The 18,997-nt window shown below is 43.9% G+C and overlaps 1 protein-coding gene across 1 annotated transcript in view; it reads left to right on the top strand.

Annotated features, from left to right (window-relative positions):
- Nucleotides 1-18,997, top strand: part of LOC101880121 (netrin-4-like) — a 42,473-nt gene that overhangs the window by 5,046 nt on the left and 18,430 nt on the right. Inside the window, exons 2-3 of the mRNA XM_005142104.4 lie at nt 1,336-1,877; nt 11,991-12,254. Of these exons, the coding sequence (XP_005142161.1) occupies nt 1,336-1,877; nt 11,991-12,254 (806 nt within the window). The remainder of the gene's footprint in view (nt 1-1,335; nt 1,878-11,990; nt 12,255-18,997) is intronic.

Genomic DNA, 18,997 nt, shown 5'->3' with positions numbered 1-18,997 from the left:
AAGTTGCAAAGAGGACGTTGTACGTCATTAGAAACGCAGTTTTCACCAGCATGGTAAGGTTTTGGAATGACCTTTAATGCCAGTTAAAGACACTATTGATTTCCAAACACTATAAAGACTTTGTGGTTATTCCCACCCTTCTTAATTCAGAAGCAAGTTGTACACATGGAAGATACCCCCAAATTTGCCAATATTTGCATATTTGACAAACAATATTGTCACTTTATGTCCATGTCAAGGTATTTAAATGAGAGAGACTTGGTTTTAAACTCTTCTAAGTATTAACAACTCCAGCTGATCTCATTAGGAGCAGCAGAAAATCAACATCCTTTCAAAATCATGCTAGTAGTGCATCACTACTGAAATACATGCTTTCTTTCTGTGTTTGTATGTGTAATTAGTGTCTGTAATGAGCAATAGTCTCTTTCTTTAATGTATCTACAATATGTAGTACAGTGACTTCGCTTTCTGGTAACAATGAAAATAAATGCATTGAATAGATTCAGCCTCAGTTAGAACCATAGAATAGTTCGGGTTGGAAAGGACCTCAAGATCATCCAGTTCCAACTCCCCTGCCATGGGCAGGGACACCCCACACTAAACCATAGCACACAAGGCTCTACCCAACCTGGCCTTCAACACCGCCAGGGATGGAGCATTCACAACTTCCTTGGGCAACCCATTCCAGTGCCTCACCACCCTTACAGTAAAGAGCTTCTTCCTTAGATCCAATCTAAACTTCCCCTGTTTAAGTTTCAACCCATTACCACTTGTCCTATCACTACAGTCCCTAATGAAGAGTCCCTCCCCAGCATCCCTATAGGCCCCCTTCAGATACTGGAAGGCTGCTCTGAGGTCTCCACGCAGCCTTCTCTTCTCCAGGCTGAACAGCCCCAACTTTCTCAGCCTGTCTTCATATGGGAGCTGCTCCAGCCCATTTTTATCCTCGTGGCCTCCTCTGGACTTGTATATATACTTGTTACAGAGCTTTACTGGAATAAAAGTAAGAAAACACAAGACTTCAGTGGTTAAACGTGAAATTCATGTTTAACCATCAAATTTAGATGGACACAACTGCATTTTCAACAGATGTGTCAAAGCAAAGCAATGAGAATCAATTTTCTAAAGCCCTCAGTTTCTTAGCTAGGATCAAAACCAAGGAGTAGATTTACTAAGAAATTCCCTCCCAACTTTGTGTGAAAAGATGAAGCAGCTCTTCTTAGAAGCACGTCATTCCCCAAACAAGGACCCCAATCATTTGTATGGTCACCTATGTTACAGCCTGACAACTGTGTGAAAACCTCTCCTTGTTGTGTTTCTTTGCCTGTGTTTCAGACCCCACCAGGCTCCGAGCCTTCCGCTGCAATGGCCGTTCCTGCAACCCTCCAGTGGGAAACCTGGCAACAGGGAGGACACCGGTCACCCTCACCACATGTGGCCAGAACAGCACAGAGCTCTACTGCTTCTACCCAGACCAGAATCTCCTCCATCGGGTCACCCACGGCTGTGGGCAGCCTCGCTGCACCAAGTGCAATGCCAACCAGCCTGATAACTCCCACCTCCCTGCTGACATGACGGATGATTTCTTTGCAAACCCCATCTCCTGGTGGCAGTCTGCCCAAGGGGTACACAGGGAAGAAATTAGACTGGACTTTGAAACAGAATTCTACCTGACCCATGTCATTGCTGTGTTCAAGTCACCTCGCCCAGCTGCGATGGTGTTGGAAAGATCCCAGGACTACGGGCAGACTTGGAGGCCCTACAAGTATTTCTCTGTCAACTGCACAGCGACTTTTGGACTCCAGGATGATCTGGTTGAGGAGGGCTCCATGTGCACGTCCAGGTATTCAGATGCAATGCCCTGCACCAGAGGAGAGGTAAGTAGTAACTGAGGTTTGGACTGAGTTTAATGTCAAACAGGTAATGACTGGCTGAGAATCAGAGGACATGGACACAAAGAGATGACACACATATAAATGAAGTAAGGTCACCTATTCCCAAGATCTTTGTGTTAGAAAGTGTAGGGTAAGAAGAAGAATTATATATCAATGAAAATTAATAGAAATGCTATAAGAAATTTCGTTTATGAGAGTTGCACAGGATAGGATTAACACTGCCTAATTTTACATTGTGGGTGCTAGTAACTGAGCTAGGATTCCAACCAAATAGATGTAGGAAAATACACATTTATAGAGTCTGATCTATCCAAACTGTTTTCCTGCTTTAGGATGACTTGAACTGCATGGTCGTTCCTTTTCTTCTCCATCTAAAAAGTCCTGGATGATTGGATGCCTTTTAAATGCATCCTTCCCCTAAGTTTAATGTAAACTTCTTGCTGGAGGCAACCACTCTGTATCAAGCCAAAGGATCCAGGAACAGGAAGTGGAAGTGAGCAGCCAGGTTTCACTGTTTGAGTGGGAAAAGAGCAGACATAAAGGCACAAAGGAGATTATAAGGCATTCCTATAGCCACAACAGAAGCTGGAGTCCTTTCACTTCCTTCTCTCTTCCTCAGAGAAGTCCCAACCCTCTTGATCTCCCTGTGTGGAAGTGATCGTGCAGGTTTGGCAGTAATACTTTGCTGCACTCTAAGCTCAGGTGTGAGATGAATGATCCAGATGGACTTCAAAACCCACAGGGGTTTCAGCAGTGCACTTCCAGATGCAATTGAGAAATAAACCAGTGTACTATACCTGACACAGGGAAGCTGCACTAAGGACCAAGTTCCTCTTTGTGCAACAGGCCAGGAAGCATCTCTACATATTAGAAATCTGGAGCAGATCATCTGACTACTGAGCTGCCTTGCTCCTGGAGTAGCAATTCTGCTGGTCAGTTATGATACATTTAAGTCAAATACATCCAAATGTCTTCTGCAGAGAGACTACAGTTTGCCACATCAATACAGAATCTAGGCAACTAATACAATTCCCACTCTTCTGTGTCTTCCAATCTAAAATATGAAGTACTTCACAAGATCCATTTAACTATCTCCAGCACCATCCCAGGGTCCTGTTGCCATTCCACAGAGGGGGAGGAAGAGCACAGAAAGGTGCAGTAGGACAATTCTGCTTGAGTAAGGAACAGGATACAAGGTCTGAGGCAAATGCCTTGGCCTTACATAGAAAACAGCTCTCCCTTCTCTAGTACAGTATCCCCTTTTGCCCTGCATGATGTTGGCTTTTGTGCTTACTTTACCTTGGGAATATCATCAAGACCATGTGCTGCTGCTACAACAAATCTGAGAAGTGCATGGCAGAAAAATCAAATAATAAAACATTCATTCAACACAAGCCTTTGTGATAACAAGTGTCAAAATGATTCTGTCAACTCGGGCAGCAGCTACCATGCAATGAATATGCATATGCCTAAATACATCAACTCTGTGGTAGTAGATGTTGGAAAACACTAGTAACAGTAAGAACAGTCATATATTTACAGGTCACCCTCGCAGATCCCAAATACTTTCATCAACTTACATGAATTGAATACATAGAGGTAATTTCTTCCAGACAGAAGCACACAGGAAGCAACTGAACAGAAAACAAGACAAATATTGTTTCCACAGCACATTAACCCAAAAGCTTTCTCAAGTTCTGGATGGGCTTTACAGAGGCCTCTTAATGAATCTATGACATGCCACTATGGCAAGGGTGCAAAGGCATTGGTCTTTTCAGGTCAGCAATGGGACACAGCAGATCATAGAATCATAGAACCATAGAATAGTTCGGGTTGGAAAGGACCTCAAGATCATCCAGTTCCAACCCCCCTGCCATGGCCAGGGACACCTCACACTAAACCCAAAGCTCTGTCCAACCTGGCCTTGAACACTGACAGGGATGGAGCATTCACAACCTCCCTGTGCAACCCATTCCAGTGCCTCAGCACCCTAACAGTAAAGAATTTCTTCTTATATCCAACCTAAACTTCCCTTGTTAAAGTCTGAACCCGTTACCCCTTGTCCTATCACTACAGTCCCTAATGAAGAGTCCCTCCCCAGCATCCCTGTAGGCCCCCTTCAGATACTGGAAGGCTGCTCTGAGGTCTCCACACAGCCTTCTCTTCTCCAGGCTGAACAGCCTCAACTTTCTCAGCCTATCTTCATACGGGAGGTGCTCCAGTCCTCTGATCAACCTCATGGCCTCCTCTGGACTTGTTCCAACAGTTCCATGTCCTTTTTATGTTGAGGACATCAGAACTATACACACCCCTGGAGCCTTCTCTTCTCCAGGTTGAACAAGCCCATCTCTTTCAATCTGTCTTTATGAGAGAGATCCTATACTCATCATCTTCAGTACACCAACCTTCAACATAACACCAGGAGCTCAAACCAACCCCACCTTTTTAAGATCTGTTAATCTACTGTAAGTGCATCTATAGGCATCAATGCAGAACTTTCTTACCTACTTGTCCATCTGGTTTTCTGATCTAAAACCACTGTGCTATATACTTCAGGAGCTTAAAATGAGCCTTCAGATAAGCAAATGTAAATCAAGCCTCTGGCCCAAACAAAAGGAGAAATGACAACATTGCATCAGACATCAGTGTGACTTACGGCTTATACATCATATGGGGGAAACCAGGACCAAAATATTTCAACCTGCATCCTGACAGCACGTGCGTGCAAGGATCTGAGAGATTAAGAGCACGTGTTTAATAAACTGGAATATCAGGAAATGAAAACAAATGCTCTCCTCCACTGAAGAAGATGTTTGCATGGAAGGAAGACATTAGCATGCAAAGTAGGGTAACACACTGACCTGCTTATAACCACCAGACCCAAGAGGAGACACTGTCCCTACTGGGTCTGGCTACTGGAAAGGAGTTTTGAATCAAAGGCTGGTTCATTTATGTGAGTGTCTGCGTGACAGATGACACCAATGAAGTGTGATATAATAAACCCATTACTGGAATTCACTGGGGGCTGGAAGAATTGTGTATGCCTGAATTAAAGAACTGGTTTCTATGGCAACATGTTAAGTGTGCCTTGCACAGAAGACCTGCTCATCCTCCGTTTTGCATCCTGTGGTGACCTCTTTAGGGACAGAAGTCCCCAGCAGTGCCTTTTGTCAGAGATGAGTGGACTCGCTTTGTAGCTAAAAGACTTTTCATCACTCTTCCAAACACTCTCTGTGAATGCCAGGTCAAGAAGCGTTGTAATGGGATGGATGCACTTCTGTCTGCTTTGAGAGCCACCAGGTTGCTCAGACAGAAGCCACAGCCAACCCTATGGAAGACCTCTTCCTCTGCACTGTCCCTGAAGACCTCTGCTGCCTTCATCCATCTACAAGGACTCCTTGAGCAAGTTCTGGTAGTGAGGGACCACTTCACATCGACACCAAACCAGGGCAGAACCAGGCACTGTGGAGTGTATGTGATCCTTTTCTAAGAACCTACATTTTTTGCTGTCTTTTCTCAGGCTCCTCTTTTCCTGTATCCGTGCCAAACCTTCTGATAAACAAAGGAGGATCCCCTGCACACACACACACACATACCTCATTAAGTGGCAACATCAATAATTCAAGAGGTCACCATTAGGCTTCAGTGGCTTCTTCAAGGTCTGATCTCATGTAGCAATGGGGTCACTGAAAAGAAACATGCTCAGCACATCACAAGGGTGAATTCCTAGTGGCTAAGATCCAAGGGCAGGGGTTTGCACTGCAGTGATTTGTCCAACAGCCATCAGGACTGGCTTCTCTAAGTTGTATGATGCTCGGGTTATTCCGAGTGCCGGATGGAAAGAATTCCAGGAGGGATTAGTCACTCGTGAAGGTAAGTGCCCGAATGTTATGACTAGGGCCGTCTGTTCAGCGTTTGCTTTAACTTGAACTGTAGAGGAAACAGAATGCAGAGGCAAGTTGAGAGGAAGCAGTTAACACCAGCAGTGTAAACAAGCAGACAGCATTGCCAGGCCCTGCTTCCCTGGAGGAAGAATTAAGAGGCTCAAGGATTTGTCTCTGAAGGGAATGTGAACTGACACTAGTGCAGCATTCCTGTCCCTGGCAAGTGAACTTCAAGGGGGCACCAAGTGTCCTACTTTGACCTGATTTGTGATGGGCCGTTTCAGAGACATTGGGATTTTGAGCATTGCTTCTGTATTTCCTGAACATAGAAGGCAGCAGATATCCAATGTTTCTTCTCACCCTGTTCTATCAAACCTCAGCGGAGTTGCAGTCATTACCTATTTGAAGTCCCAGCTGGGAAAAAGGTCTTGTCTAAAATGCCATAAATCTTAAAGAGATTCATTGCTGTAATGGTCAAACTCCAGGCAAAAGAACACTGAACTGTTTGCTCCACACTTGTCCACACATCACTGTCACGGTGAGCCTATATACACAGCAAAGTCTGTTCACGTGTAAGATTTCAGACAAGACCTAGAGATACAAGTGGCTTCACTTACAAGGAACGGATGGTTTCCCATGAGAACACAGCGTGGCTGACATTGCTTGACACTGATAGTGATGGCTTGTTTTACCTTTCCCTGACAATTCAGCAGATGGAGTGAAATGAGTCTCCTTGTGCTCAGTCCAGTTCCCAGCCAGGCTGTCTGCATCACAGAACTCCTCTTGCCACCCTTTGCCATTACAGGGCAAGTATAACTCCTCACAGTGACAAAGGACACTGCACTTTGTGAGTGGGAGCTATGTAGAATGAAAGGAATTTTGTCCATTCCCTGTATACAGACTGCAAGCTGAAGGGTTTTGTGTCCAATAGTCCACATTTTGCACTCCAGATCCATTCTCTGACTTGATAGAAGATACTGCTTCTCCCTGCAAGCCTTGCCTTTGTACATAGATCTAGACATTTACATCTGTGGATAGCCTGAACCTGCAGAGTACATTTTGTTTGAGGAAGAGAAAAAGACTGCATGGCTCTTCAGATTTGTTTGCCTGTGTTTCCCCATCATCATATTGGTCACAATGCCTAAATATTAATATTAATGCCACACGGACTGGATGACTGGAATAACCTCAAAGCAAATGCAAATCGAGGGGATATTGACCCTCTCGGTTTTGGGAAACAGAATGAATTCAAGATGCCACTGTCTTGGTAGTAACTGAGTCTACCCAGGTCAATTTAAATAACCAAATGCCCAGATATTTCATTAAGAAGCATTCATATTCTATACTGGGTTCAAAGTTTTATTCTCTGGTAGGAAACAAAAGCAGTGGATCCTAACTAAAACCCACTATTCCATGAATCATCAGAATGGGCCTTCTAATAGCTAAGGGAATAGCTAGATTCTCTTTGTGCTCCAACAGGATTTCCAAACAGGAAGAAGACTACTTAGTGAAGACTACTGTACCACAAGATAGAAGAATTAGTTTGAGCCAAGGGGCTCCGTCAAATAAACCAGAGGATATTTGCCAGTGGGCAGGAAAAAATCTGAGACAATTGTTTACTATTCTTTGAAGAACAAAATCAACTCACATGAAAACCTCTTAATGAAGCGGATTTAGGGCTGATGAGAGTTTTTATTGCAGCTTCCTTCTGTTGGGCCTAGAATAAGCACACAGGCATTTCTGACCTCGTTAACCTGATTGTGTGCAACACGATCAGCATAGCTTAAGGATGGTTTGTAATATCAAATGATTGTTCTGCACAGGATCTTCTTTTGTAGTAGGCCATACATTGGCACTGCCCTCCAGTTATGACTCAGATTCTTTGACCTTAGGCTATGAGCTTGCAGGAGGGAACCTTTGCTGTGTCCACATCTTTTCTGACTAATACTGGCTGGAAGATCAGGTTAAGAAAACAGAATTATCTGCATCAGGAATGGTGAAGCAAAGCGTATGGCAAGAAACCAAAAGTCTGAGACCCTGTCTCCGGAATGAAGATGCTCTCTTGATTGGCGATAAAACATCACCCCATGTGAAGCTGTGCCAAGTTGTGTACAGCAAAACCAGGCCACTAACACTGGCTACCTTTTCAGCTCTGCACACTGGCAGCATTCTCCAGGCTTCCTTGCTCTCAGAAAGGTCAGGAGAGGACAGGGCAGTGCCCATCTTTTTGAGGCGAGCTGATTGACTTTTGAAGATGAGAATGACAAATATGCGCTTGATAGCAGATATGCAGATAAGCGTGAATGTCCTACTCAGCGTTTAGCTCCGGTGGCAGCTCCTGATTTTAAGGGGAACTCAGGATCTAGGGTGTATTTCCACAAAGGGGTGAGACTATAGAGGTGCTGAATACTTTCCACTTCCACTCAATTCAATTGAAGCAGAAAGGTTTCTAAGGTGTCCTTTTAGAAGACCTGATCAGCATAATTTCTCTGCTCTGTGCACATGTTACTTGTATGAAAGCTGCACTCTGGTGTTTAGAGAAAGGACTGGGACATTCAGAGCAGTCTATTACAGCAAAGAAAGAACAGAGCTTGATAGCAGATAGAGATTTCATCAGATGAGAAATAGGTTTACAGTCAGCATTATGGGAAGCTCTTTTCAGAGCTTGTACCTTCATTGAAAAGAAAGCACTTTTTTATTCATTGCAGTCTCTTCATGTCTTTTACATGAATATAATGGAAAACTGCACGTTTGGATGGTTATGTCTGGGAAATGAAAAATGAATCATATTTCAGCCTTTCTGCAAAAGTCAAACATCAATCTGTACAGAAAGAATCTGCTCCATAGGCTTCAGAAACATAAACAACATGGAACAATTTGGCTTCGACCACATAGTTCCATTCCCAATTCAGTGTTTGGCTCATGGTGACATCTCTTCCTCTTTCACGGAAATGAAATTCTCCCCTGTACCATACAAAATCATCAACCCATTCATACAGCCACCACTGATCTGGCTCCTAATTTAGGATTCACATATTCTTAGAGAACCATAACCCCAAATACATTGATTTAAAATAGTATCATGGCTTTTTAGTACAGAAATAAAGTTTAATGGTTTGGTTTGGGTTGTGTTTTTTTTTAGGTAAATTATGCATTTATGGAAAAATAATTCAAGGCATGTAAGATGAGATATCAGATTTGGTTTAAACATTCCTCCCACTCTACAGTTACTTGAATCAGTTCACACAGTAGACTAGTAAGTACAACTTATGGATTGTGACATATTGCTCCTGCTAGTGGGGAGCACATATATTAAGAAAGATCTAATGGTTGGCACTTTAATGTGAGAAGAAGCCAGTATTAAAACTGAGACAAGAGATGGTGATTACGTTATACTCTTCCTTGTGCTCAAGGGTTTCAACCACCAATATTTCAAGGAGAACATGTCCTCCAGAAACAAAGAGAGAGGGAAATTCCATTTCCCAGTTTTATGCCCGTATGAAATAATGCTAAACTGATTTAGATAAGAAATAAAGCTGTGTTACCTGTGAGCAAAATGCAGCTCACCTAAACCTACTAGTACTGGCACAACATACCTGCTTTGTCTCTGCTGATATAAAATGTCTTCATTTAAGTAAATCCTCAATATCTTTAAAGTTAAGGAAGGTTAATTCCTTAGTGGCTATTGAATCCAAGAACATAGAAATGCCACTCCCAAAAGACTCCACTAGTGTTATGTCACCCAAATCAGATCTGTAACACTTAACAAGTCTTGCCTTGGGAGAGAGAAGGACAAGCAAATGCAGTCTCACCACTGAGCTTATTCCAGACAGAAATGTGTCATGAATTAATCATACAAACTCCTGTACCTCAACTGGAATGGAATACTGGTTTTATTCTTAAAAGGATGCCACAGTCCCTATGGGACATCCGAGTTATTAACATCTCTACTCACAAATAACATTCAGAGCTCTAAGGGGATATGGAAAATGCCAAAGCAACTCTGCTCAAGAGATGCAAGGCCAGAAATGAAAACATTTGCAAGACAATGAACCCACAGGGAACCCAACCTTCTTCCAAGCCATCAAGCAAAGAAACAAAACCCAATCCAGCTTCATGTAAGCAGATGGCTCTGTGCTGGGAGAAGATCACCCAACAGTTGCTCTTCTGCCTAAAGAACTTGGTGCGGTATGGATGCCATTAAAGCATGGGAAGGATGGATAATTGACTGGAGATCCCAAAACATGAATCTATCTCTTTTAACTCACCATACTGTGCACTAAATAGGTTTCTTGTAATGCAATACAATACGCAAGATGTCCTTCTCAGCTAACAGAGCACAGCGGAAGACTATTGCCATCAAGCAAAAGTATAACGCCAGAAAGAGCAAAAAGAAACTCTCTGGCCATTATCTAGGCCTTTCTTTCAGACAGGCCCAGCCTCTTCACCTCATTCACCCTTCCTGTCTCCTGTGAGGAGATCCATCGAAACATTAAGCCTCTTGCCCAGCCTTGTCTGAGAAGGTCACTGCAGGAGCAGTGCAGATCTTGCAGAAGGACATATTGATTGCCTTTGTTCAGATGTCTTGCCTTGCAGCAAAGCACCTCTTGCATTTATGCTCTCGAGCCAGTGGGCTGTAGGTATCCTCCAGGGAGCTATGCTGAAAGGAGATACCATTTTTACTAAGCATATGTATTAGGGAAGCCAGGGACAAGAAAGCTAAGTATGACAATAGAGCTTACAAAGCCCAGTGACTCAACAGACTGCTTTACCCTTGGTTTCTGTTTTATACTAATTTAAAACAGTTTCACAAGGATTTTTAACCATTATGATCCCAATAGTTAGTTTTTAATCCTGCTTTGAGATGTTTGAGCTCTGCAGAACAACTGAATCCAGTTCACTGCCTTGGTCTTTGATTAACGGACCGCATGGAGGAAGATGTGTGTGTCTGTATGCACCCAGGTCCTCAGGACTCTGGGAAGCCCCTCCACTTCTGTGTGGTCCATAGAGGACTGGGAAGAAGGAGACAGGGTTCATAAAACTGGTTTCCACCAGATAGATGAGACCTGGGGAACTGGGAAGTGGAGACTGGGGTTTTGTCCTGTGAATCCATCAGTAAAAGGAATACTGGGCACCTGGGCAAAGCAGAATGGGCCATTTGCTCATGGTTCCATTGGCTGGGGGAATGTAGACACTGAGGTGGAAAGGCCAGGGCTATTTTGTCATGGTTTCATTGCTCAGGGGAATGTAGGCACCTGCATTCCACAGCCTGGGCAGTCTGCCCACAGCTCTGCCAAACAGGGAAACACAGGCACCTCTGGTCCCACCAACAGGCCCATTTGCAGCTTTGTAAGTAGGTGACAGTGTAAGAGCAGGGGGTTACAAGGAAAAAGAAGAAACCAAGCAGAAAATGCAGGGGGCAGGTGGGAAATGTACCACTGCTTTGCTGTGGCACTGCCTGGGGTACACCTGGTATAGTTCTGAGTGAAGCCTGGCAGCTGATTCTGTTAGTTTAAGGGAGTTTATCTCAATATGTGCCATCAACACGCAACAGAACTCTCTTCCAGACATGTCACACAAGCTCTTTTCTGGCTCCTGCAAGCAAAAAGAAGCACAAGTATTTTATATGCTGCAAGTATCCTGGTCAGTTCACTAGAAAGAAAGGAAAAGAAAAACATAGGGAGAGAAAGAGGGAATCCCTATGGAAACAAAAAGCTTTCACTCCACTTCTGGAGTCAGTCAGACAGGCACTGTCACCACTTTTACAGCAAGGCCAAAGAACCCCGAGGGCAAGTCCCTCTGCTGTGATGGAAAAACTCAACCAAAGGAGAAAATAGCTCTCAATTTGGAGTCAGCATGGACATGATAGAAGACATCTAATCCTGGGTACGAACGCAACCAGCTCTTTAGTCTGCTGAACAGCAAGAAGCGACTGGGCTCAATAACCCCAGGGAATGATGCTTAACCTCCTTATCTCCCTTAGATAAAACTCCTTAGTTATCTCACTCCTGTGAGACAGGCACTTCCTATCCCACAGGAGTGAAAGCAGGTACACAATCACTTGCTGAGATGTTCTGGGATCAGTCACAGCCCCACAATTGCTTATGCAGAGTCTTCTAAATAGGGACTATTACTGAGCATCACCTTAGGATGTTTGCTGAGTATGCAGAGCCCTACATCTATTCTTGGATGTGTATCTTCTGTCTTTCAGGTGATCTATCGTGCCTTAAGTCCGGCTAACAAGATTGAAGACCCCTACAGTCCTGAGGCTCAAGATCTCCTGAAACTCACCAATCTCCGCCTCCTTCTGTTGAAAAGACAGGAATGTCCCTGCCATGGCTTAGGATTGGTGGAGAAACCCCAGAGATTTGCCCACTATGCTATTTATGACCTGATCATCCGCGGAAGCTGCTTCTGCAACGGGCATGCGGAGGAATGTGAGCTTGCCAACAGGACAGGGGTCATGGAGAACATGGTGAGTTTTAGACATTCACTTACTAGTGTTAGCACAAGCTCTGCTTGTGCTTTCTCAGCCTACATTTGTGTATGGTGCTGTCCAAGCCTTCCTAAGCCTGTCTAAAAGGGAGCAACACTGTCAATCCACATCAGTGAAACCTAAACCATTCTGGGAAGAGACTTCCTCCAGCCCTTATTGTAGTTTCCATTCAACCTGGCCTTGCACACTGCCAGGGATGGGGCATGCCAACCAAATATCCAGGTACATCTAAACACATAGAATCATAGAATCATAGAATAGTTCGGGTTGGAAAGGACCTCAAGATCATCCAGTTCCAACTCCCCTGCCGTGGGCAGGGACACCTCACACTAAACCATAGCACCCAAGGCTCTACCCAACCTGGCCTTCAACACCGCCAGGGATGCAGCATTCACAACTTCCTTGGGCAACCCATTCCAGTGCCTCAGGACCCTGACAGTAAAGAACTTCTTCCTTAGATCCAGTCTAAACCTCCCCTGTTTAAGTTTGAACCAGTTACCACTTGTCCTATCACTACAGTCCCTAATGAAGAGTCCCTCCTCAGCATCCTTATAGGCCCCCTTCAGAAGAGGTCTCCACGCAGCCTTCTCTTCTCCAGGCTGAACAGCCCCAACTTTCTCAGCCTGTCTTCATACATACATCACAGCCACTTTAACGTAGTCAATAGATCCACTGGTTCCAGAAATCTGTCTCTGTGATTGGTTTTGAAAACCAAAATAACCCTTATAACTTTAGACACTGGTGCACAGGGATGCAATAGACTCAAGAAGTACATCCTCAGCTAATTTCTGTATATATGGTACCCCTGACATTTTGGTTTATTCTTTTCTGGAATGTGTATTCATTGTCTTCCTTTCAACTTTTCTAGGTTCAGAGGTAGATACTGAAAGATAATTAGGACTGTGTGAGTCTCACAATGCTTGCAGGATCATTTCTGCAATGGTTCCATCTGTGGTATAAATCTGATTCAGCTACAGTATTCTAGCACAGATTCAGTTAACTATAAATACAAACATAGATTCATTTACTACATAACTGTGGGGAGAAAAGCTGTTTTAAGAGTGCATCCTCCCTGCTGCAAACTGTAAAATATACACACAGTGAAATCAAATAGCTGAATAACATGTTAAATGAATGCAGCTGGGAGAAGAACAAACAGTGTCCTCAGAGGAGGAAAACACAATATTGTGTATATTACTGGCATAACCATTGTAAACTATGACTGGGGTTTTTTTTCCCCCCACCAGTCACAAGGGAATAGAATCTTTCTGTGCCACAAATGACTTCATGGAGCAGAAGGTGAAATAGTTGTGATGAATTGCACTTCATGAGTGACTCATGTCCCAGGAGGCAAGAGGGTGGATGCATCACATCATATGCAAGGTCCATCTATCAACAAGTCTTTGCCTAAGCAGCAATTCAAAAAAGCCTTCCCATTATGTGTTGCTCTACAGTGAGTTATTTTTTTATTAAGCTCCAATGAAGTAAGACCTCTCAGGTCTGGGATCTGCTCTGATGACACTTTTTAGCTGCATCAAGGGGTGCTTCCAGAGCAAAGGTTACAAAGCAGAAAGCGCCCCATGGACACAACCCAAAATCAAGACCAAAGTCCTTGCTGTTTGCCAGATATTTCACAATCCTCTTTCTGGTCCATGAGAAGCAAGTAAGGACAGAGGAAAGCAAATGTGGATTAGAATGGGTTTGTGTAAAGCATTAGGGGTTTTTTACTTGGTAGTTATTGGTACCTACCCTGCCAGGAAACTCTTACAAGTGGCCTCGGATGTTTCTTTTGCTTCTTTATCCTGTTTACAGACACAAACCTGACTCCCTGTGGGTCTGATCCTGACCAGTGAAGCAAATGGAAAGTTTTCCACTTACTTCAAAGGGAGCAGGATCTGGCCCTAAGTCAATTCCTTGTTGGCAAAATGGAGGTTACATAAGGTAAAGCTTGGTTTTCTACAGGAGTTTTGTAGGTGACTTGGCTGTCGTATCCCTCACAAATGTTACCTCCTCTTCAGACACCTTGTGCAGTTCTGCTGATAATCCCCAGCTCAGTTTCCACATTATCTGATCCAGGCTGTGCCAGTCTGTGTGATGTCCAGCATTCAGAGATGCAGGAGCTGCTCTCTCTTGTAGCTGGCAACTCAAAGGGGAGGTTTTGTTTAAGAAAACGTCACTCTGTGCGCATCAACTCTGTAAGTAGTGCCAGGAATGTTAAATACATAAAGATCATGGCAGAGTAAATTCTGGAAACAGATCCCTGTGCTGGTATTTCCCCCAGAATTAAAACTCAATAAGGACTTCAAACTCTTCCTGTAATGATCTGAAAACATACACGAGGAGGCCACGAGGATGATCAGGGGACTGGAGCACCTCCCATATGAAGACAGGCTGAGAAAGTTGGGGTTGTTCAGCCTGGAGAAGGCTGCGTGGAGACCTCATAGCAGCCTTCCAGTATCTGAAGGGAGGCTATAGGGATGCTGGTGAGGGACTCTTCATTAGGGACTGTAGTGACAGGACAAGGGGTAATGGGTTCAAACTGAAACAGGGGAAGTTTAGATTGGATCTAAGGAAGAAATTCTTTACTGTAAGGGTGCTGAGGCACTGGAATGGGTTGCCCAGGGAAGCTGTGGATGCTCCATCCCTGGCAATGTTGAAGGCCAGGTTGGACAGAACCTCGGGTGCCATGGTTTAGTGTGAGGTGTCCCTGGCCATGGCAGGGGGGTTGTAACTGGATGATCTTGAGGTCCTTTCCAACCCCAACTCTTCTATGATTCTATGATTCGATAAGATGATGCAAATTATGAAGCAAAAATAGTCAAGAATTACATGAACTACATGAAAAGACAGTGGTGTTGCTGACACCTTTTCTACCCATAGTGAACCAAAGTAGGTCACAGGAATCCTTGTGGGAACATGCAGGTGGATGAGGAAGTTTCAGGTATTTGTGTTAAGAGATGACAAAGAAGCTGATGGGGGAGCATCATGGAATGGCTCTCTTTAACTTTAGTGGACAGTTGCAGTGAGCTCCTAGCATGAGATGTGCTTCAGAACTGCAACTCAAAATGACAGATAAGTCAGCTGATTGTCCTCCCCTCCCTGCAGAACCAGCACTTTGCATTCCAGCTGGAACAGCAGGACACTTGTAAGCAGTAGTTCCTCCAGTTCTGAATTCACATTCAGGTAAGGTTCAGGTCATGTTAGGTCTAAAGTGGTCCCAGGGACCATTACAGCATGGTTTAGTAGTGCCCATCCCCTGCTTTTCCACTGTGCTCCTACCACCTTCTGAAATCCATCAGTGTGTTTGATATCTATGAAGGTTCTCCATGATCTCCACTGAGAACCTGTGGTTTGCAGCCAGAGCATCTGGCATTCATGCCACCAACGTGATGCTTTGAGTCTCTATGGTTTAGAGCATAACCACAGTTTTGACAGTACGATCCTGCTGTGGTTCACTCAGCAGGAATTCTACAATTATAAAGTCAACAAGTTCTCCCTACATTTTAGTATTGTTGTGGAAATGTCTTTACTACTGAAGTCCAAATCAGAAAAACATGCCTATTGAGGAGTGGTATTTAAACACATGCCTAAAAGCTTTCCCGAACTCAGTGTGGATCCACCCATGCCGAGACTCGTCTTACTTGTAGGAAACTGCCTCTTATTTTGTGGGAAGTGGTAGCAAACCATTTCCTATCTAACATGATTAATCTTTAAACAGCTTTTCTTAAAAGCAATGGCTCTGGGGGAGCCATTTAAATGCATTTGGATTTTATTGCTTAACTGCTCTCCTTAATACTGTTTTTTGTTGTTTTAATCACTTAAGCGATGCTCTTCGCTACTTTCATCTCTGTGAAAGAGCCATAATAACCCTTCCAGTAGAAACATTTGATTGGAAATGCTTGTAAATATATTTTAGGGTTGGTAAATTAAGCCTTCTAGTTCTTTTAAGGACTGTGTTTCACATGAAAGCTACAAGAGTCTCTCTGTGTGTCTAAGAGAAGTAATTACTTCATCTCATAGCTATCAGGCACCCCTTTCTACCAATACCTCTCTGATGTCCCAGAGCCCAGCCTGTTTCTTAGGTTCTTTCATTTAAGCTCCATGCAGTGAATACTGTTCTGTGTCTGAGCTGAATCTGACACAGCCACCAACATGAGGAAGTTGCTGTGATGTGACACTCATAGGGGCTGCTGGGTTTGGCCTCAGACATCAAGTCCTTCTGCTTTAAGCTCCCTTGGGACTGAACAGATTGCTATGTTGCTTCTGTCCTCAGCTCACCTATGTGCTACTAGAACAAAAGCTTTCAGTCTGTTACCAAGGCTTTTCAAGGCTTTTCGGAGAATTCAAGCATCCTCAATAAATCTCCCAGGAATTTAAGCAAATCTTTCCAGGGTTGTACCTTGTGGGTACCTGGATTTGGCATTTTAATGCTTTGGTACACACAAAATATGGAGGAATTTTGCACAGGATTATAAAGAGATTCCATATTAGCTTTGGAACTTTCAGGAGTTTAGAATCCTTCCCTTACCGTGCACAGGTTTTCTGCTAAATCATGGACTTTCTTGCCTTTTCCTTCCTTATTCCTTACAAATTCCTTACAAATTTGGCTGGTCCTGACCCTGTTCCAGCTCTGCCCCTCCATGCTCCCCAGGCTGTAGCCATCTGCAGAGAAGTTGTAAAAACCTGTTTTTCCCTTGGCTTCATCTATTCCATTACTCAACATAATTTCACTTGAATGGGAGTGATGATCACTGCCAAGCTCAATCCATATGGAAGCAAAAAAAACCAGAGAAGAGCCCACAGGCCCACTTTGGGAGTGGATTTTCCATCACACCCCCCTAGAGCCACTGTGGATTAACCAGTAGAAACCGAGGCAGTTGCTGGGGTTAGCCAGACTTACTACAAAGTAAACGACAGTATTATCTGCCTGTTGAATGAACAGGCCATGTCCACAGTGTGACAACCCATGATGCCTGACCTGTAAACCCCCAAATCCTTGTTCCTATATCAGAATCCAGAGTTTCTGTCCTGAAAACTATATCTGGGTCTTTCTACAGCAAAGGTAGTTCAGTGGCATCAGGAACAAAGCCTCGAACAAGACTAAACTCACTTGTGCCGAGGAGATCTCAACAGTGAGATTTGCTCATTATGCTGTGATTCAGGCATTTACCTGTTAAATATTGATCCTGGCTCCCCTTTCTGCTTCCTTCATTCTTAAGACACCGACTAAGAATTGGATCCTGCTGTAACTTAGGGGCTGTATTTAAGGGGAACAGCAGTTACTTGTATGCAGTTTGTTCCAGTGATAATGGAGTTATTGGCACTGTAGGTAAAAAGGAGAGCTTAGCCCAAAAGTGGATAAAAATCAAGCTAGCATTCAGAAAGAAAGCAAGGAAGCAGACAAAATGTGAGCTAAGGCACAAGCAGGTATGTGTGTAAAGGCTGATGGAGGTGAATTCAGACCGAGGATGGAGTTGTGCCTTGACACAGTTACAGGCTGAGTTATACCCTCTCACATGAAGCATGAATTTCATACCTCTTCCAGTCTATTGATCCTGTTCTTTTGTTACTGTTCAAAAAGGTTTTAGTGGTGCCAATCTTAACATTCAGCTAAAAACTATCACTGCTTTTCCTTCACCGTCACCTATGCAGTGATTTTGGAACCAGCAGCAGCTCACTCACTCACTGCTATGGAGACCAAAACCTGTATGGGCTCAGGTGGCCTTGCCATAAGTGTCCCAGCTCCACTCATCCTTGCCAAGTTCCCTCAGACTTCATTTACCAAAGTGATCAAGTAGGAGCCAGAAATTCAGTTCCCTCAGAAAACACCCATATGTGTACTTGGTTTAGACACGTTCACTCCTTAGACTTTACCCCAGAAACCAGTAACTTACATAGGAAAATAATGGCTTCTTTTCCACTCCTGATTAGAGCAGGAATTCCGACTGTTAATCTACCTATAGCAGGCACTGTAACCTGGGACTCACTCCCAAGCCTCCCATCCTTTTAGGTCCTTGTGAATATGGAAAAGTTAAGGGAAAAACTGAATTTGGCCTCTTCAAAGTCAAATGTGGTCTCCTCAGAACCTGAATGTGGAAGCATTGATTATAAATGTGCATGGGTACAGCTCTGCATTTGGAGAGACAACAGAGCCCATGTGAACCCTAAGAGAAGGAGCAGACACTGCTTTGTATTTAAGCACTCAAAATGACCCAGAAAGAGTGTTTTACTAAAAGCAGGTAAGGGACCAGCCTCTGATGTCATTGCAAACTGCCGTATCCCAAATTTCTCTGGCAATATCACAAAGTGAATCCAGAGCCCAAAGACAAACATTTCCTCTGAATCAGCAACAGTTGGTCTGCTCTGGAAGGCTTCCAAACGTACCCTTCATTCATCAGGGGAAAAAAGCCCTAAAATAGACTGAGAATAAGCCAGGAGAAAGAGCAACAACCACAGCATCTACTGAAAGGACCAAAGGTAAAAGAAACTACCTGGGCAAAGGGAAAGCACGAGGTGTCAGGTATTGTACAGAGCTGAACAGAGCTTAAAACACCAACCACACTGCAGGATGAGCAGATGGAAAAGTTTCCACTGCCTCTCTTAGCTTCAAACCAGGATTCAGGTGAAGCAACTCTGTGCAGTCAGAGGTGAATAAGTATCATGTCATTTCTTGGACCCATTGCGTGAAAGCATGAGTATGATTCTATGCTACTTGCCATAAA

The sequence above is a fragment of the Melopsittacus undulatus genome, chromosome 9 (genome assembly GCF_012275295.1).
Source record: "Melopsittacus undulatus isolate bMelUnd1 chromosome 9, bMelUnd1.mat.Z, whole genome shotgun sequence".
In the NCBI taxonomy this organism is placed as follows: domain Eukaryota; kingdom Metazoa; phylum Chordata; class Aves; order Psittaciformes; family Psittaculidae; genus Melopsittacus; species Melopsittacus undulatus.
Note: the sequence above shows the minus strand (reverse complement) of the source record. Positions and strands in the feature narration are given on the sequence as shown.